The sequence below is a fragment of the Ranitomeya variabilis genome, chromosome 4 (genome assembly GCF_051348905.1).
Source record: "Ranitomeya variabilis isolate aRanVar5 chromosome 4, aRanVar5.hap1, whole genome shotgun sequence".
Classification (NCBI taxonomy): domain Eukaryota; kingdom Metazoa; phylum Chordata; class Amphibia; order Anura; family Dendrobatidae; genus Ranitomeya; species Ranitomeya variabilis.
Window position 1 is genome coordinate 551,863,553 of NC_135235.1, and position 21,266 is coordinate 551,884,818.

Consider the following 21,266-nt stretch of genomic DNA (forward strand, 5'->3'; position numbering starts at 1 on the left):
CCAAAATTGTGAGACGTCTTGCAGAGGGATGCTGCAGTCTTGAAATTGCCAAACTTTTGAAGCGTGATCACCGAACAGTCAAGCATTTCATGGCAAATAGCCAACAGGGTTGCAAGAAGCGTGTTGGGCAAAAAGGCACAAAATAACTGCCCATGAATTGAAGAAAATCAAGCATGAAGCTGCCAAGATGTCATTTGCCACCAGTTTTGCCATATTTCAGAGCTGCAACATTACTGGAGTAACAAAAAGCACAAGGTGTGCGATACTCAGGGACATGGCCAAGGTAAGGAAGGCTGAAAAACGACCACCTTTGAACAAGAAACATAAGATAAAACGTCAAGACTGGGCCAAGAAATATCTTAAGACTGACTTTTCAAAGGTTTTATGGACTTTAGAAGTGAGAGTGACTCTTGATGGGCCTGATGGATGGGCCAGAGGCTGGATCAGTAAAGGGCAGAGAGCTCCACTCCGACGCCAGCAAGGTGAAGGTGGGGTACTGGTATGGGTTGGTATCAAAGATGAACTTGTGGGACGTTTTCGGGTTGAGGATGGAGTGAAGCTCAACTCCCAGACCTACTGCCAGTTTCTGGAAGACAACTTCAAGCAGTGGTACAGGAAGAAGTCAGTATCGTTCAAGAAAAACATGAATTTCATGCAGGACAATGCTCCATCATATGCCTCCAACTACTCCACAGCGTGGCTGGCCAGTAAAGGTCTCAAAGAAGAAAAAATAATGACATCGCCCCCTTGTTCACTTGATCTGAACCCCATAGAGAACCTGTGGTCCTCATAAAATGTGAGATCTACAGGGAGGGAAAACAGAACACCTCTCGGAACAGTGTCTGGGAGGCTGTGGTGGCTGCTGCACGCAATGTTGATCGTAAACAGATCAAGCAACTGACAGAATCTATGGATGGAAGGCTGTTGAGTGTCGTCATAAAGAAAGGTGGCTATATTGGTCACTAATTTTTTGGGGTTTTGTTTTTGCATGTCAGAAATGTTTATTTTCACCAGGTAAACCAATATCACTGCACAAAATTTAGAAATAAACAAATGAGATGGGAATATATATATATTTTTTTTTATTAAGTTGCCTAATAATTCTGCACAGTAATTGTTACCTGCACAAGCAGATATCCTCCTAAGAGCCAAATCTTAAATATCAAAAGCTTAATATTTTTGGACGTTGAGTGGTTTTTTTTTGTTTTGTTTTAAAAAGAGTCTTTTGGGTTGATTAAGAATAATATTAATAATAGTTGATCAATAATAATCCTCAAAAATACAACTTGCCTAATAATTCTGCACAGTGTAGAGTTTGACTAAGAAAAAAAAAAAAAAAAAAAAAAGTTTGCAGTGTCCTCCACTTTGTTAAAAAGTTCTTTTAGGCATATGTCATTAATACGGTATTGGTGGTGCACCTGGCACTCACTGACCAGTTGTATTCAGCCACTGATGACTGCAAAGCCTATGTAATGGCTGTTGATAATGGCCAATACATAGCTAGTGCAGTTGTGTGCTTTACATCTGGCTGCCACTGCACTTGATTTAAGAGGGTGTTAGACCATCAATATTGTATTTGTTGGGGGGCCAGCAATCTATAGGTGGTGTCAATCTCAAAAGCCCCCAAAACACCTTTCATATTCTATAGGTAAGCAGTCCGGTTGGGTATGGATTGCAAGAAAACAGACAGCAGGAGTCAGAATACAACGAGTTGTTTGCAGTCCATAAAACCAGAGACATGGATAACGACATTTTAGTTTTTCCTTTAAATCACAGCAGCCTCAGGTTACATGTTCTGGGACAGCAAGTAAAGAGAAGGGGATAAAGATTTTCAGAAAGACAACCCGACTAAGTTATTCCAGGATGTATCTGGCAATCAGGTGACCACTCCATTTTATTTTTTATTTTGTATGAATATAGGACCCAGATAATGCCCCTGTCCAATAAATAAATATATATATATATATATATATATATATATATATATATATATATATATATATATATATATATATATATATATATATATATATCTTAAAGTAGCAATTTTGAAATAATAATAATCCAACATAATTGATTTGGGGAATATAGTACAGCCCTTTGGTCATGAAAATAAAAATTGACGTTTATAAAAAAAAAATAAAAAAAATAAATAAAAAGTCTAATACATTCACAAGTTTAAGAGGTTGATACCTGAAGTCTTTCCGGTTGTAGAAATCCCAAGCAGATGCATGACATACTACATCTCTGTCAGAAGGCTTCTCAATCATGGATTTTTCCCAAAATTCATCTGGCATGGGGATAAGACCTAGAGACTTAAAGAATTTATCCGATTCTTCAAACATCCTTTTAGCGGTCCATTTCTTAAATAAATTAAAAAAAAAAAAAAACCCTTAATTGTACAGTTTGGTCACAATTTTGTCATGTACAAGCTTTTTTCTGAAGTTCTAACATTGTTCAGTCATAGCCGCATACTGGACCTTCTTTCCTTGGCGCGAGTCCTGACATCAGGAAGCATCATTGAATTGGAATACAAAATTAGAATAGCCCAGGAGGTTCAACGAAAAGGGATCGATCCAAGGGATGATTATTACTGTGATTTCTGAAACACTTGATACCAGAGCCTCTTTTCCTATCTACATAGGGTGCTGTGTAGTAGCCATAGAAATTTCCTAATTAGGTAGATGCATGAAATATATATTTTTTCAAATTAAGGTAAATGACTGTATAGGTTAGGAGATTACAAAATGCAATACTACATTTCACAACTTTTCATACCAATACCCCGTCATTTATTTTGAACACAGATTTCTTTAGATTTTCAGATATTTGAATGCCCAATAAAGAAATGTCCTGACCGATCAGTCACTCTCCAATCCCACCCAACTACTCATTTTTTTACCTTTAAAATGCATTGAGGGATTTGAATTGTACTTAATATTTTATTCATCTTTAAAAAGGACCATTCTGACTGTGGAAAGCATTTAAGGCATGTGCATTCGTTAGCCAAAAGTCTGTCCAAGTATGCACTGGGACATACTGCCCATCTTCGGTTCTCCTGACATGAACGCAAGATCTTCATATAGGCCTATAAGACTTGAGTTGGGGAAGGAGACCCACATCTAGTCTATACTCTAACCATTTTTTCTTGGCTGTCTGAATTCAGTTTGTGCTTGACTAATTAATCCTTCTAAGAATATTTCAAAAACTTATTCAATATCCATCATCTACCAATTGTATACAAATTCAACGATCCTCTTCATAATTGCTCACCCTCATAAGGAGTCTATCAAGCTCATATCATGCCAGTTTAACCCCTTAGCTGCTGCAGTTTTTATTTATCTTTGCATCTAAGCAGTTAGAGGATGAAGCCTTTGTCACCACACCAGCCTTCTCTACAATGCTTTCAGACTTCTGGCATGAGAGTAAATTCTCCAGTAAAATGTACTGTACCATTGAATAACCTACCTGAGCTATCATTGCAGGGGTAGCATCAACTTGTGCGGCATTAGGATATGGGACAAGAAGATCATATATGTTGGACCAGGACTGCGCCCACATGTTCCCTGTAAAGTATACACAATTACATTTATGACATTGTGATTGTCAAATACATGTATGCATGGAATTTTAATTACATTTTCTAGGTTAGTGCTGGAACCATTAGAGATCCCACAGACATTTTGATACATCATACAGGTTTTTTAACCAAGCACCCCAAATGAATGGAAAAATTATTCTTCATCTCACCAAGTAGGTGGGCAGGAATAGGCCCTTTCAGATTAATTTTCTTGTCTCCATATTTCTTGTAGAGTGCACGACGGACGTAGGCATGGAGTTCATGGTAGAGCGGCTGCAGCTCATGATAAAGTCTTTCAACTTCACTCTCTAAAGTTGGGGTTTCGTACCAGGATCTCCAGTATGCTCCATTGTCTGCATGACCTAGAAGAGGAGATCAGGCAGTAAACAAACAAACAAAAAAAAAAAAAAAAGTATTTTAGATTGAAAAACTTCTTGCATAAATTTGGTCTGTACATTAAGGACTGTCCCATGAACAGGGGCATCTTCGAACTCCAGAGCAGTCACACACACACTTATGGTTTGTCAATTTGTGTAAATTATATGACACTTGTGACCTCTGTGAGACTTCCTGCCTCTGAGACAATTTGCCACTTAAGCTCACTACTTTACACACTTAGTTCATGTCAAAGTTTAGGCAATCACATTGAGAAGCTTACAAATCATTGTCTGTTTGCTACAATAAAGTGCACTGGTTAAAATGCTGAAATTTTTTTTGGTGCACAACTTGTAGCTCCACAAGCCTTTTATAACTTCCTTAATATTAGTTCTGACATCTTTAAAAGCAGGAGGAGTTCTGCAGAGAGGGGACATGGCTGAGCTCAAGAAATCAAGAAACTTGCTATTGTATACAAGGGACACCACAACCACTCAAACAATATGTCCATAGGAGATACAATCATGTTTTCAGTGCACATGGAGGCCCTGTGCAAAGTGATGGGATCAGAACAGTAGTATGACATTTATGGACAAGCAATTTAGAGAAGGGTGGATGAACCAAACTACTGAAATTCGCCAATAAAAATGCTTTTGAAATCAGCAGTACCACCTCCAGACCCAACAGATACAGATGTGGGCACAGGACAATATATGCCCAGCTGAAGACATATTCCTTAGGGCATGAAATGTAAACATTCCTAAGGCATCCATCTGTAACACTATAGACAGTCTTACCGTTCAGTGTTGCCGCTTCGTTCCCAAGTTCCACATATCTAGTGTACTTTCCGCGCATTAGTTTTCCAGAAACATCTCTCCAGCCTTTCCAGGCGAACAATAGTTCATCGTAGTCCCTTGATTTGGCCATTATTTCAGTTAGATCTTATAAACACAAAAAGGACATGAGTGACGAGCGCCAAGTGTTGGGCACAGTTTTACTAATTTAAGTCAGGATTGCTTTGTCCAATTACAAAACAGTACCCATAGCATTACATAAAGTGTAGGTCACGTTACGTACAGCTGTAGCAAGGGTTCAAATAATATGTTAATATTGAGAAGGCCTTTAAGGTTTGGTTAATCTTAACACACCCCTCTAAAATAAAGTTGCCATTTTAACAGTTTAAGCATGTTCAGCTGGCCACATTATAAATTAGTGGCTGCAGAGCTGAAGGTATTTGTTGTTTGGCTTTTTACATTTCTGACAACGTTTGCTTCTAAAGGTCATGCCAATTTCTATTATTGGCCAGAGGGAGATGCTTCACTGAGGGAGTGCACTTTCTTCCTCCTGTATGACATTGATCAATCATAGGCAAGAAGCAACAAACTTGAGGCAGGGAGAAACACCTAGAAGATCAGAGCCAGATTTCACTGTGTGGTTTGACATTTAAAGACAGTTCTGCTTTCCTCCCTCAAGTCCTACCCTACATCTCACTTTTGGTAGCCAATACCTACTTCATTATAGTGGAGATTATCTAGTGATATTTCATATGCTAGTCTCCATAACGGAGGAGATAAAAAAAAAAAAAATATATATATATATATAATTGTCCATGTCTCCATGAGAGCCACACCATAGAAAAGTACGTTTTGTATCAGATTTTCACATGCATGTTCTGAATGAGGCATTCACAGTCATTGTAGCTTATAAAGAGCAAGTTACCACCACACAACCTCACCTGGGTCAAGGGGCATACACTTGTCACCTTTGCATACTTTTGCCTTGCTATAGATGGTTTCCATATCGGAGACTATTTGGTTGTACTGAAATGACAAAACGTTTAAATCAATCCAACTTTAAGCAGTTGTCCAGGACTACAATATGGTTGACCAGTCCTTAGTGTCAAATTGGGGTGATCCAACAGCCAACTTAAAAATGTCCAATCTTGCTAAACCTCATCGGACGGAACAGATTGAAAAGTGGATTTTTCAGCTAACATTTATTGTAAGTTTGAGAAAAAGGTTCAAGCAAACAATTTCAGTTTTAAAGGTCTTCGTATATACCGTAATGCATTAAAAAACCCCAAAAACATTTATTATAAAAACCACAGATCACGTGCAAGAGCAGTACTCACCTCTTTCTGCTTCTCTTCTGTCAGAGCAGCCTTATCAATATCACTGAGCTTCCTCAGTAACCTCTGGGTCTCAGAGTCTGTGAAATCACTGAAATCAAAGTTGCGTGCCTGTCTTCCATACTGCAAAGTATGATTAGACATTGCTAGGTTCTTCTCCAGCTGTAAAGGAATAAAAGCAGTTTTATCTTAAGTCTTTAGTTTAGCTTTCAAAAATGTATAGGAGGAATTTTTGTCCCCCCTTCTTTTACAAGTTCAAAGTTTTAAATTTACTCAAACCCATAAACTTACATGTTTGAATTTAGGCCCCTTTCACACATTGTTTTTTGCTATCGGTCGCAATCAGTCGAATTTTGAAAACCGATCCAGTGACTGATGCCGCCGGATCTGTTTTTTTCTCATTGACTTGAAACATGAGGCCAACCATCAATAATACATCTGTCGTTCGCCAGACAAAGTAACCCATGTCAGTCAGGGGAAAAAAAAAAAAAAACCCACACAGAACACCCACACCGACAGTGACGATCTGGCACCATCTGTCTTTTGCTAGAATGGAAGCCTATGGCGCCGGATCCGTCAGATGACGGAATCCAGTGACCGATTCCGTTTTTTTTTTTGTTTGTTTGTATTTTTTTTTAAACCGAGCATGCTCCGATCCAATTAGCCAGATCTGCTAGTCAGATCTGTCCAAAAAAAAAACAAAACGGATCAGTCGCATCAGTTTTTCACAATCTGCAACGGATCCATCGAGCCAACGGATTGTGACCGACGGCAAAAAACTGTTGTGAAATGGGCCTTAAGCGACCAGTATCCAGCACTTGTGGGAGCCTACTGAAGACCTTCAACACATGGAGGCCAAGGCAGTGACTAAATCATGTGCGGGGGGGGGGTCAATTACTCAGACCACCCCTTCTCAATTACTATAGTCCCTCATGGGAAAAAAAACAAAAACAAAAAACCCACAATGGAATATGCGGGTGCGGTTCCTGCAATGTCAGGTCTCCTAGTGCTCGCATGACATTATGTCATGTGAGCCCTGCAGTCAGTGGCTGCCTCACTCAGATCTGTCGGTTTCTTCTGAAGGAAGTGAAACCTACTGCTGCCCTGACTTCCTCCAGATGCTTCACGCTCCATTCCTAAGAATGTTAGACGACATTAGTGGTTGCAGGGTTCCAGTGCCATAATGTCTCCAGCAACCTTGATGACACTGGAACTGGTGGCAAGTACAGGCTGTTAAATTACATGGGGAAAATCTAGTAATTTTGAAGGAGGCCACCCAGTTAGTGGCCAAGCAGTTCAAGCAATTTACCCAATATGACATTTACAGACTCTACAATGAGTACACCCCCAGCTCCCCCTCCCCAGTTAAACACCCAGTGCTCACCATAATTTGGTTGTTGTGGTCTGTGATGTTTGTGTTATAGGCCCATGAAGCTTCAGTGTAGGAATTCCACACCTCCTCTGCGGTACTGTTGTAAACACTCAGGAAATCTTCCGCTTCCCTCTCATTAGCATTTTTCTCTGAAAAATAAACAGATCTCAGGATATGCATCCAGACGTAGCAGCAATTAATGTAACAAATCAGACATGTCAGAAGGGTTAAGTTGGCCTTAACATTTAGAATGCAAGGAAAATCACAACATACATGTTTTTTGGATGCCAGTTACCCAGCACACTTATGCAGCGCCCCAGAGTCCTGGTCGTTGCAGTACTGATGCTCCGCCGCTAAGGGGGGCTATGGTACGTCTGATGGCACTGAAGGAGTTCATCTGACCAGGTATCACAGACACCAATACATTTCACAGTCTGGCCTCCAGGGGGAGCTAAGGGTTCTATTTATTAGGCCACTCCTCACAATCTGGTAAAACTGGGGGTTAGGCAGGAAGTTAGAAGAGAAAGCTGACTGGGTTGGAACCAGGCAACACCTTGTGGTAGGGGGTGTTGTAGGGGAAGATTCAGAGGGGTCCCCGTCAGGGGTGGGATCCTGACAGAGGCCTAGCAACCAGAGAGAACGTTACGGGACCGCGCCTGCACGATATAGCGGCGGTGCCCCAAGAAAGGACAAGAAGCGAGGTTTATTGTGCCGAGTGAGAAACGAGATCAACGCAACAAGGAGAATACCAGTAGGAGTCGTGCTGTAAGATGAGGCAACATCCTATTGAGGCGCATAACCGGTGTCCGGAACGCCGAGGAAGTATAGAGCTCCAGGCCAAACTTCAAACCTACGGCAGGACAGTCAGTTATAGGCGGGCTGTCTCACCCAATTGACCTAGGAAGACACAGGGGGGGGGGGGGTAACAGGAGTGGGGCGACGCTAGAGTCCCGGAAGAGCTCCGAGCCTCCCCGTCATACGGGTGCGTCCTAACCATAAGATCTGGGGGACGTGGAAGAACATCAGAATCGAGTTGTGAGGGAACACGAGAAACAGACACAACAGTTGTGAGGACTATCCCGTGGTGCTCAGCAGGGAAGGACTACAAGACACAAGCGCTAGAAGGTAGGCACAGATTTCCACCTGCAAAGGGAGCTCTGGATGTGCCATCGGACCGGCCAGGCTTGCGCAGCCCGGTTAACCGTATTCCGGATCCTGAAGCCTTCAGTAAAGAGGTAAAGAGACTGCAACCTGGTGTCCTCGTTATTTACTGCCACCTGCACTGCACCACCACAACATCATCACCATTCCCTCCACCTATCATTGTACGCCCCTCAGCAGGGTCACGGACCGGGTCTAGCCACCGTGACAACCCCAGAACAGAGACTCAGAGGCCCGGGTACTGGGTACCCCTCGGCCCTGCGACAGTGGGGGTGCTACACTTACACTGTACAGAAAAAGAGCTGTGTAATATGGTAGGTGTCAAAATACTTATTAATGTCTGCGGGTTTAAAATAGGATGTCATATGGAGTTGGTCCCCACTTTGCAGACATAACGTCCATTCTTTTGGGGAAGATTTTTAAAAGAGTGGTGTTAAAAAGATAGAAGGTTCAGGAGATGGAAAAAAAAAAAAAAGTACGGCTTTCTGGACAGGGAGATAGTTTTTGAAGCATGGTGGCACTTTTAAAATCAGTAGCGCAAATTTGGCTAAAAAAAAATAAAATAATACGTTTGTTTGATTTTTGAGAAGCCGGCTAAAAATCAATGTAACTATTGGAGATGGCAGTCTGGATTTTAAAGCAAGCTTGTCAGCAGGATTTCAGCAGCTGTTATCAGATCAAAATTATACCCCTGTTGAAGAAAATCACTTTTGTAGTCATTGTGTAATCAGTGTTAGAAGTTTTCAGTTAATGATATGCTCATGCTTCAGGACGGCCTGTGGGCAAGTCTTTCCTTGGTTTCTCTAGCCTAGAGCAGGAAGTTAAGACTGCCTACAGGTCTACCCCAGAGCATAAGCTGAAAACTTCTAACACCGATTACACAAGAACCACAAGACAGATTTCTTCACCCCAGGTATCATTTTAAATACATGAACAGCTGCAGCCTAGCAATGCCAGTAGATTACTTAGCAAAATCCTGCTGACTGGTTCACTTTAAATACCACCAGAACATCTTTGGAAGCTCAGCTTCAGTGCTTATGGCCTGGAGGGGCTATAGTTGTGGGTAACCAAGACAGCATGAACAAAGTGGGACTGAAGAGGAATCTTGTATAGACAGACCTGGGGGCATTTGTGAAGAAATACTGGACTTGCTAGGTCTGGGCACAGTCACAGCATGGAAAGCTGGCTGTGGTCAGTGAAGGACTGAAGCGATTTAAATACTCTATTCTATATTGCTAAAATTATGTAGCCAACAAGTGCTGAGCCACCACAAGTGACCATTTGTTTTACACAGTCATAAGATGTTGACAACATGCTTTGTACCTGCTACCTACAGTACATCCCTCTCCATTTCTGCCAGTGAAGTTCACTTTGTTTTTATAAAATTGACCAAATTCTTCTTAGCTAATGCTTTAGATTTAGGGTTCTTGTGTCATCTGAATATATGTGGCCTGAGCAAGAAACATCAGCAGGAAGTTGCCCACACCCCCAGAAGAAAAAGGTCACTGGTGCCTAAAGTAGTTAGAGAACACCTAGGCTCATGCGATCCTTACAGAAACATGTTGGCCTTACCTCAGTGTCACATGTATGCGGTCAGTTTGTCCACCGACAGCCCTAAAGATTTCTACGTTAACGTTCCATTTCTGATCTTACCAATGTCTCCAGGATATCCATCAGGAGTAGGGGGTGTCCATGCAAAATCGGGCCAGCCAAGTGTCTCTCCGTTGTTTGTGTTCTGTTCTATTAGCCATTCAGTGACAGGCTGGAAATATTCCAACAGTGGCCCAACATCCATTTTATCTGTGCCAGTCATTTCCTTGAGAATCTCCTGCCAAGGCTTAGACAAACCAGCACGGAGGACATCCCTAGTAATAGAAAGGATCACCATCTTTTAGAATGCCATTTACCCAATTTTATTTATTTATTTTTATTTATTTTTTTAAGACTCACCCGAGTAATTTGCCAGCTTCTGCAGACCTGTAAATGTCACATTTATGGAGAGACGCAGTGTGTTTGGCTGCTCCACAGAGGGCCTTATGGAACTGGAATTGCAGCACAAAGCTTACAAAGTATCTGAAACACAAGATCGGACACGAGCGATTTAGCCTGAGTAGAATATAAACCAAGTTCAAGGGGGTTATGACAGATTAAAAAGTCATTGCAATCCTGTTAAAATATAGCTATAGTGCAGCTCACTTCCATAGAACCAAGGTGGAATATCTGGGAACCCATGGACAGATGTGGCGCTGTTTCTAGAAGAAAGGTTTTCTTTAACTTGGGCCTTAAGGGACACCGGTTATGTTGTACATGTAGTAAAGTGGACAGCAGGTTACAGAGAAGAAGCTGAGCAGAAAATTAGGTTTATTGTAAAACTCTGGAGTTTGTCCAGTGGGTGGTCCTATTGGGTGATTGGCAGTTCTCGGCAACTACAGAATAGGGAAGACTGTCAATCACCGATTAGGACCGCCCACTGGACTCATGCATACAAAAACAATTGCAATAACTAAAAGTTTTTCCTGAAACACTTCCCACAATAATTAGCCATCAATTTCAATATTAGTTTTATTTTATTTATTTTTTTATACATTTCTCATAAAACAGTTAGTAAAAAGTCAAAATTAAAAATCACCTAATATAGGGGGTGTTGCCTGGAATATGATATTTTGCTCCAGCATCAAACTGATCCGTATCATCACGGGGCACTGGTGGACAGATTCCTTGATACTTTGTTCTGAAACAAGAATCAAATCTTTAACCCATTGCCTTTCAATTTAAAGAACAACTTTTCAAAGGCCATTTTTAATTTATTTTAATGTAAACTCCTAATAACTCAATAAAGGGCACTTGTAAGGCTGGTTTCACATTTGCGTTTTTTGCCGCTGCATTTTAGCGCAAAAAAAGGCATGCATTTTTTTCCCCCTATATTTAACATTAAAAATGCATGCTTTTTTTGTATGCGTTTTGCCGCGTTTGACGACGCATGCGTCTTTTCTATGCTTGCGTTTTGTTGCAGAAATGCAACATGTAGTAATTTCTAGAGGCGTTTTTTTGCCGCAAAAAAGCCATGTGTTTTTTTTGCCGCAAAAAAAGTATTGCTGTCTATGTAAACGCATGCGTTTCAATAGGAAAAAAAACAGGAATACACACTGATAAGCCCCCACCATCAAGGTGATAAAGGGATCCAAACCCTAACCCTAGGGATCCTAACCCTAACCCTAGGGATCCTAACCCTAACCCTAGGGATCCTAACCCTAGCTATTTCTATTTATAGTGGGTTTTCTAGATGATTTTGATGATTGACAGCTGTCACAGTTCTCAGCATGCGTTTCAAAAACGCAAATGCAGGAAAAAAATGCATGTAATCGCGTCAAAACTCCGCGTTTTTTTACCGCATGAGAAAACGCATGCGTCTAAAAAACGCAGCGTTTAAAACGCAAGTGGTGAAAAAAACGCATGTAAACGTGTGCAAACGCTGCGTTTTTAAACGCAAATGTGAAACTAGCCTTAGAGGTGGTAGCATTGGCCCCCTCAGACATCCTTTACTTTACAAATGTCTTGCCTATATCACTACAGACTTCATGGTATTGTTCCAAAGTTAGGTTACATTGAGGAGACAAGGACGTTTGACAGTCACCTTTTGAAGTTTACAAGCTTTTCTTTAACCATTTATACTTTTGCTAGAAATTAAAAAAAAAAAAAAAAAAAAGTGTACAGAAAGGAGAGTAAAAGAATTGATGCAATTTTACACAGTAGAAAGAAACAACCACAAAAGCAAAAGGGGTCTATTTTATGGGGAAATAGATTACTAGAATCTGCATGTAATTCTCATAGTGGCCAGCAGATGGCTGTAAATCAACATTTTAGCAAGCGTTGCAGAAGACGGAGTCGGATGTGCCTTCATCATTAGGTTAGTGGGACAACGCCTGTTTACATGTCCTCTTTTCATATGAAGATTTTACATCTCTCCTGGCATGTCTGTTTTAGTAGCTACTTGTATTCTCAATGTGAAATTCTATAGCATCTTTTCAAAGAACTCTATTCTGCCTCCTAGAACTGTATAACTAGGCAACTGGTTATGTCTCTTCACGAGCCGGTAGTTATAATTAGGCCACTAAAACCCATAAAAACCAATACTTACATGCATGGCAAATACTATGCATTTTATGGTCCTCTTAAACTTACCTTAGATTCCACCAGTCATAGTTGTATCGACTTAGAGGAGTGCGGCCATTGAATACGTTCCATCTCCACTGATCAATCAAGTAGCCAAATGGCAGGAAAGCAATCTTCTCTAGAGCCATCTTAAAGAGGTAATTAATATCACTTTCTAAAAAAAAAAAATTAGATAAACAAACTAATGTTAAGATGGATCCATTGACCGTATATTTAACAGGATGCTCACAGTGTGAAGATGAGGTGGTCATAAAAGAGGCCAACAGAAAGCCATCCAGAGAAATATGGGAAGTCTATGGCCAGCTTATCTCTAGTATATATATATATATATATATATATATAAAAAAAAAAAAGATAACGCACCTTTATCCTCCACAACATTGTCCAATAGACCAATTTTCTGCAGGTGGCCTGGGGTGGACACCGAGAGGGAGAGCACATCTCCTATGGCCTCGTGGAATCCTGGATTTGCACCACGGCGCAAAGAGACTGGAAGGTCTTTATACTGCAAGTAATACTCCACGTGGCCCATTTCATGGTGGACAGTGAACAGCTGCTCCATAGTAACAGTGGTACACTGCTTTATCCTACAAGGCACAGAAATGTGAAAACCTTACAACTACTCCATTTACAGATCTGTTGGCGACTTATCCCACCATAATTAAAACGATCGGCAATCTGACGTGCTGGATCCTCATCAACCCCTACGTATCTGTTGAGGCCCCTCATACACATTAGCCTGTCTGCCAAGCCAACAGACAGATTAGTTTGGCTGACAGTAATGTGGATTAGGACTAAGGGTACTGTCACACTCTGCAACTTTCCAACGATCACGACCAGCGATACGACCTGGCCGTGATCGTTGGAAAGTCGTTGTGTGATCGCTGGGGAGCTGTCACACAGACAGCTCTCCAGCGACCAACGATGCCGAGGTTTACCGTGGTTACCAGCGTAAAAGTAAAAAAAAAAAAAAAAAGGTACATACTCACATTCCGGTGTCCATCAGGTCCCTTGCCGTCTGCTTCCCGCACTGACTGAGTGCCGCCGTAAAGTGAAAGCAGATCACAGCTGTGACGTCGCCGCTGTGATCTGCTCTCACTTTCTGGCCGGCAGTCAGAGCGGGAAGCAGACTGCAAGGGACCTGAACAGGGCCGGACTGGGACTAAAATTCAGCCCTGGCATTTGAAGTTACACAGGCCCACTTGTCACACGGTGACTGTATAATACCTTTGTACACTTGTAGGCAGGGCCGGTTTTAGGCAAAGTGGGGCCCTAGGCAAAGTTTAAAATGGGGCCCCAAATGCTAACATATTGCACATCACACAAAAGCATTTCGGTTGTATTTACTTACATGCGCTGATCTCAGGCCGCTAAATGAGTTTAATCGACAATACTGAAGTTGTTCAACGCTTGTTTCCCGGCCTCTTTCCACCGTCTGAGACAGAATGATGGGACAGAACGATCACTAACAGATCACCATACAGTATCATGTTATCAGCAGCACATCTACAGTTTACGCTGGCGATGTGCTGCTGAGAACAATGATTTTTGTTCCGGCAAAAACAATCTGAATATGCAGCATTTTACTTGTTTAGTAAAATATACCCCATAGTCCTCCATATATTATAATGTGCACCATAGTCCTCCATATATTAAAATACACTGCTCAGTCCTCCACAGAGCATAATACACTCCTCATAGTGCTCCATATAGTATAACGCACCGCCATAGTCATCCATGTAGTACAATTCACTTCCCATAGTTCTTCATATAGTATAACGTATTCCCCATAGTCCTCGATACAGTATAATGCAGCCCACATACAGTATAATGCAGCCACCACCCTACAGAGTATAATGTAACCCCCCATAGAATATAATGCAGCCCCCCCAATAGAGTATGATGAAATCACCCCTCATAGAATATATAATACAGCCCCCCCAATAGAATTTAATGTAGCCCCAAATAGAATAGAATACAGCCCACCTCCCCATAGAATATAATGCAGCCCCATCAGAGTATGATGCAATCATCCCTCATAAAATCTAATACAGCCCCCCATAGAATATAATACAGCCCACCTCCCCATAATATATAATGCAGCCCCCCATAGTATAACACAGCCTCCCCTACAGAATATAATATACCCCCGCAATAGTATATAACACAGCCACATAGTATATAACATGGCCTCCCCCATAGAATATAATATACCCCCTATAGTATATAGAGCACAGCCCGCACAGGGGTATATACAGCCCAGCCCACACAGGGGTATATACAGCAGAGTCCACACAGGGGTATATACAGCAGAGCCCACACAGGGGTATATACAGCAGAGCCCACACAGGGGTATATACAGCAGAGCCCACACAGTATACAGCAGAGCCCACACAGGGGTATATACAGCAGAGCCCACACAGGGGTATATACAGCAGAGCCCACACAGGGGTATATACAGCAGAGCCCACACAGGGGTATATACAGCAGAGCCCACACAGGGGTATATACAGCAGAGCCCACACAGGGGTATATACACAGCAGAGCCCACACAGTATACAGCAGAGCCCACACAGGGGTATATACAGCAGAGCCCACACAGTATACAGCAGAGCCCACACAGGGGTATATACAGCAGAGCCCACACAGTATACAGCAGAGCCCACACAGTATACAGCAGAGCCCACACAGTATACAGCAGAGCCCACACAGGGGTGTATATAGCAGAGCCCACACAGGGGTATATACAGCAGAGCCCACACAGGGGTATATACACAGCAGAGCCCACACAGTATACAGCAGAGCCCACACAGGGGTATATACAGCAGAGCCCACACAGGGGTATATACAGCAGAGCCCACACAGTATACAGCAGAGCCCACACAGTATACAGCAGAGCCCACACAGTATACAGCAGAGCCCACACAGGGGTGTATATAGCAGAGCCCACACAAGGGTATATACAGCAGACTCCACATCACGTCACCCCCCCCCCCCCCCGATAATGGCCCCACAGTCCAGTTACAATTAAAAAAAAAAAAACAAAAAACACACTCTCCTCACCTTTCCTTTTGCCCGCGCTGCGCGCTGCTCCTGGCTCCTGTCTCGGCGGCTGCAGTCTGCCCGGGACACAGCAGGTGCGCGATGATATGACGTCATCGCGCACCCGCAGTGTCAGAGGCAGAGCGGGGAATGATGGGAGAGGGAGCGTCAGGTGACGCTCTCTCCTCCATCATTGCATTGAACTATACCGGCGTCATAGACGCCGGTATAGTTAAATGCGGCGGCGGCACTGGCGGGGGAGGGGGAGGAACAGTGCAGCGGCCCACTACTGGCACCGGCCCTTCTGGCATTTGCCAGAAGTGCCCGATGGCCAGTCCGGCCCTGGACCTGAAGGACACCGGAATGTGAGTATGTATGGTTTGTTTTTTTTTACTTTTACGCTGGTAACCACGGTAAACATTGGGTTACTAAGCGCGGCCCTGCGCTTTAGTAACCTGATGTTTACCCTGGTTACAAGCGAACGCATCGCTGGATCGCTGTCACACACAACGATCCAGCGACGACAGCGGGAGATCCAGCGACGAAATAAAGTTCCAAACGATCTGCTACGACGTACGATTCTCAGCAGGGTCCCTGATCGCTGCTGCGTGTCAGACACAGCGATATCATATGGATATCGCTGGAACGTCACGGATCGTACCGTCGTAGCGACCAAAGTGCCACTGTGTGACAGTACCCTAAGTGTGGATGCGTGAATACATCTATTCTACTCAATAGATTCAGGTGTAGTAAAAAAATAAAAAAAATTGGGATTGACCTAAAGGTGTTAGGCAACCCACCTGAAATCTTTCCTGTTGTAAAAGTCCCATGCAGAAGCATGACATACTACTTCTCGACCATCACTTGGCTTCTCCAACATGGATTTGCTCCAGAACTCTGGGGGCATCGGAAGGAGACCCAACGATGTGAAAAATTCCTCAGAAACTTGAAACATATATGTTGCATTCCAGCCCTATTAGAGAAAAACAATACAAAATAGTCGAGTAGTCCAGAAGTTATGAAATGTGTATATCCAAGTCATTTGTTCTTACCTTTGCAACCATGGTACTAGTGACATCTATATTGGTTTTGTCAGGGAAAGGAATCATCATGTTGTAGATATTATTCCACTGCTGTGACCACATATTCCCTGCACAATATGGAGATTTAGCAAGATGAATATGCAAGCTATAGAAAAATACATATTAAAAGTTTATTGCAAATGTGGCCTTTAAAATGCACATTGTATGGGTGATTTGAAGAGGCTCACTACCTTATTGGAGGCGGTAGGTCCCAATAACGTTTACAACGCCAAACACCTATAGAGACGGGTGCACGATCAACATGTTTAAGTGTCCTGTTTGGACACCTAGAATATAATTTTGAATACTATGTTTAGGAAACTAAGCAAGTTTTTTTGGCATTTTAAGAAAAAAAATAAAATAAAAAACTGGATGAAGATCAAGTTGTCTCATCACTAGCAGATAATATTACTGGATCAGCTTTAGCATGCGGCTGTTGTGTGAGGAGCCCCTTACAATCTCTTCGCAAAAGTTTCTAAACTTTGTCAGTAAGGAATGGTGCATAGTCTCACCCAATAAATGTGCAGGAATTGGCCCTTTCAGGTTAATGTACTTTTCTCCATATCGTTCATACAGTTTTCTGCGTACGTAGGCATGCAGGTTGAGGTACAGTGGCTCCAGCTCCTGGTACAACTCCTCTAGGTCACTCTCAAAATTGGGTGAATCATACCAAGACCGCCAATATTCCCCTGTGTCTTTGAATCCTGTATAATAAGAGAAAATAAATAATGTTGATCTATATTTGCCGTCTGTTAAATTCCTAAAAATATTTTTTTTGTGTACATCTTTTGTATATTCATGTAGCTGGTGTCCTAAATTCAGGAGACAAATGAATACATTACTTCACCTCCGCCATAATTATAATCATTAATGTCAGCATTACGTGCACAATTTTGTTACACTGATAGAAGTGTCCGAGAACGTTACTACAACCGATGCGCAAATGTAATAAGCGGCAGTGAAATCCCTGAAGAGCCGTTGCAGGATGTGCCATTTATGCATAAAGACTGCCATCTGCTGGCCACGCAAAATCAAGCAGAACCAAAATTGTTCCAGAAGATTTGCAGGGGGAAGAAACTGCACCAGATATGCAGATATGGCACCAGAGAATACAGTGGAGCAGACACGTTCCAGGGATGTTGCTGAGACCAGTGCAACAGGCCTCAGCGGAAAGTCTACGCCATCAAGGCCATCACCTGACAAGGCCCAAATTCTTCACAGGACGGCTCCATTCTACCTGCGATACTCTGGATCAGGAACAAATCCTGATCCAGAGCATCACAGGCAGAACCAAGTCCTCCTGTGCAGAATTCGGGCCTTGTCAGGTGATGGCCTTGATGGCATAGACTTTCCGCTGAGGCCTGTTACAGTGGTGCCACGCCAGTAAGGCTCCAGACATCACCCGTCAAGAGCCAAGACCTAGTCCACTCCATTCAAGTCCTAAGAGACTTCCGTCGATGGTCACTTCCAACTATCCTCTATAATGCTGAGGGTGTACTAGGATTAGGCTCCCAGGTTGGACGTGGGTCTGTTGGTACGTGTCAACAGGCTTAACAGACTACGTCAGAGGCTCACGGCATAGCAGGAAAACCCAGTGACCGCCACTAGGGCCAGATTTGCAGTGACAACTTACGTGGTGGCTCCCATGACTGGGCATACAACCGTTATGAACAGAACATTGATGTTGACTTCCTTTGCCTTTCCATTTAAGTATCTTTGTTTGAATGTTAATCTGCCTAGCTACTAACACATTGTTTAGAGTCATTTTAAATCACTGTACACAGAGAGCTATAATCATCCCTGACCGTTTCCGCCTTGTGCCTCTGCATTGCATACACACACCTGCATTACACGAGTATGAGCAGAATAGGAAGATGTGCTCCTGGTGGATATATTTACCTCAGCACCCCAAATACAAAAATGAATGATTTGCTTAGGAAAAAAAAAAAAAAAAAAAAAAATGGGGGGTGGGGGGTGGGGGGGGGTTGCTGAAGTGTAATTCTAGAATTCCTAAAAAGGTGAATTATTTTTTCCTATTCCCGGGGGAGCCTCTTTAAAAAGCACTGGAGGACAGCTAGGATGTCCAATATTAATAACCATAAGGGGAATTCTGAAGTTAGGTCATCAATTCCACAGACCAAATATCTGGATATGAACCAAGCCCATGATTGCCCTGCAGTATTCATTGCAAATTGTGGAATGCAACAAAGTACAGGCTGATAAAGGATTAGGTCAAAGTCCCACACAAGTTACTAGTGAATGATTTCTCAAAATAACTGCAATTAGTTCAATGAAGCACGATACAGAGTTGTCCTTAGATAACAATATGACGTTCAGCCAAAAGATCACTCGAGAAATATATGCCAACCCTTTTAATAAGCATGTTGCATCTTTTGAGCTGTCTGGGTACCAAACACCTCAAAGTCGCCAACATGTCTAAGTGGAAAGGGGCAGGAGTGGCATACATTGACAGAAAACCAAATAAAATACATTTTAGGAAAGCCTGGAAGGACCGGGTTAAATCCTAGCTCTGAAGGGGGGTGATTAGAGGTACCTGACTAGCTGCGTCTAGAGCCAGACCCGGTGTTCATTTTGGGTCAATCTGCTGGGGGATGCTGACCAGTGTGGAGCTTGTTGGAGCTGGTAAGTGACCAGCAAATGTGAGCTGTATCTGGGAGGAAGAAAAAACCTTTAGTATTGACAGTCTCAGCTGGAAGCTGAGAGAAGGACTAATAAGGGTACCGTCACACAGTGCAATTTTGATCGCTACAACGGCACGATTCGTGACGTTCCAGCGATGCATTTACGATATCGCTGTGTCTGACACGCTACTGCGATCCGGATCCCCGCTGAGAATCGTACGTCGTAGCAGATCGTTTGAAACTTTCTTTTGTCGTCTAGTGTCCCGCTGTGGCGGCATGATTGCATTGTGTGACACAGGTTGTATACGATGTGCGCACAGTAACCAACGGCTTCTACATAGCAAATACGTCATGAAATTATCGCTCCAGCGCCGTGTATTGCAACGTGTGACCGCAGTATACGACGCTGGAGCGATACTTATACGACGCTGCAACGTCACGAATCGTGCCGTCGTAGCGATGAAAATGGCACTGTGTGACGGTACCCTAATCTGGTCAGATGACCCCACACTGACATATGTGCCCGCTGAATGAACTGTTTATTTGAAGTTCCACATTTGTGTGCAGATGAGGCAGTTTTGAACCACTTGGAGTTTTAGGAAAGCAATAAAACTGCACATTTGGACCAAAACTGCATTGCCTGTGTCATCATTTAACTGCGGAGCGTGAACTCATACATTAGAATAGTGTGTGAAAGGCTACTTTCACACTAGTCAGTCGGTACGGGCCGTCGCAAAGTCGGTCCGACGGACTGTGTTAATGTAGCTCAACGTGGACAGCGGATGCAGTATTACAACGCATCCGCTGCCCATTGTGAGTTCCGGGGAGGAGGGGGGTGGAGTTTTGGCTGCGCATGCGTGGTCGAAAATGGCAGACTGGACGCACAAAAAAAAGTTACATGGAACTTTTGTGCTGACGGTCTGCCAAAACACGATGCATCCGTCGCATGACGGATGTGACGTGTGGCAATGCATCGCTAATGAAAGTCTATGGAGAAAAAAAAAGACGCATCCTGCGGGCAACTTTGCAGGATGCGTTTCTCCAAAACGACGCATTGTGACGTACAGTGGTGGTGTACAGTGTCTGGCTCATGCTGGAAGATAAATCTGGTGCATCTTTAGTGTGGTCGATTTGACTCTTAAATGCTCTATTTGTCTGAAGGCAGTGATCGTGACGCCAACGCTGATTGGGCACCAATGTGACGTGTCACAACTGAATGGGAGCCCTGGGGAGAGGGAGTGCCAACACTGCAGGAGAGTATAAGCTTTATTCTATGGGGACCAAACATTTTGATCAAGAAGGGGCCATCCAAGTAGTGGACAACCCCTTCAAGTTTATGGTGACTACATATTACATATTTGAATCTATCCTGAGGTGTGCACTTTTATAATAGCACCACAAGGTGTGATCGTTTACAATGTTGAAGACTTTTCTCTTTACAATTCCCTTACTCACCGTCCAGCACATATGCCTTATTGCTGAGTTTCACAAATTCTGGATATAGTGACCGTAAGGGCTTTCCAGCGGAATTGTGCCATCCCTCCCAAGCATAGAGCAGCTTCTTGTAGCTCCTGGAAGTAGCCATTATGTCAGTCAGATCTAGGACCAAAAATAAGTGTATAAACAAAGATTTTACCCAAACAGGTTTTGATGGACAACAGTTCAACAGTTTGCATGGCTTACACTAAATTTTGAAGAAAGCATGAGAATG

The 21,266-nt window shown here is 42.8% G+C and overlaps 1 protein-coding gene across 2 annotated transcripts in view; it reads right to left on the minus strand.

Annotated features, from left to right (window-relative positions):
* The window catches only part of ACE (angiotensin I converting enzyme), a 63,541-nt gene that overhangs the window by 10,713 nt on the left and 31,562 nt on the right, over positions 1 to 21,266 (minus strand). For both annotated transcript variants that reach the window (XM_077252668.1, XM_077252669.1), the window contains exons 5-20: positions 21,011 to 21,154; positions 17,426 to 17,617; positions 16,884 to 16,981; positions 16,632 to 16,804; positions 13,153 to 13,376; positions 12,799 to 12,943; positions 11,246 to 11,347; positions 10,567 to 10,689; positions 10,270 to 10,481; positions 7,468 to 7,604; positions 6,087 to 6,245; positions 5,691 to 5,775; positions 4,753 to 4,896; positions 3,751 to 3,942; positions 3,469 to 3,566; positions 2,194 to 2,363 (exon numbers count right to left, since the gene is read on the minus strand). In XM_077252668.1, the coding sequence (XP_077108783.1) occupies positions 2,194 to 2,363; positions 3,469 to 3,566; positions 3,751 to 3,942; positions 4,753 to 4,896; positions 5,691 to 5,775; positions 6,087 to 6,245; positions 7,468 to 7,604; positions 10,270 to 10,481; positions 10,567 to 10,689; positions 11,246 to 11,347; positions 12,799 to 12,943; positions 13,153 to 13,376; positions 16,632 to 16,804; positions 16,884 to 16,981; positions 17,426 to 17,617; positions 21,011 to 21,154 (2,398 nt within the window). The remainder of the gene's footprint in view (positions 1 to 2,193; positions 2,364 to 3,468; positions 3,567 to 3,750; positions 3,943 to 4,752; positions 4,897 to 5,690; positions 5,776 to 6,086; positions 6,246 to 7,467; positions 7,605 to 10,269; positions 10,482 to 10,566; positions 10,690 to 11,245; positions 11,348 to 12,798; positions 12,944 to 13,152; positions 13,377 to 16,631; positions 16,805 to 16,883; positions 16,982 to 17,425; positions 17,618 to 21,010; positions 21,155 to 21,266) is intronic.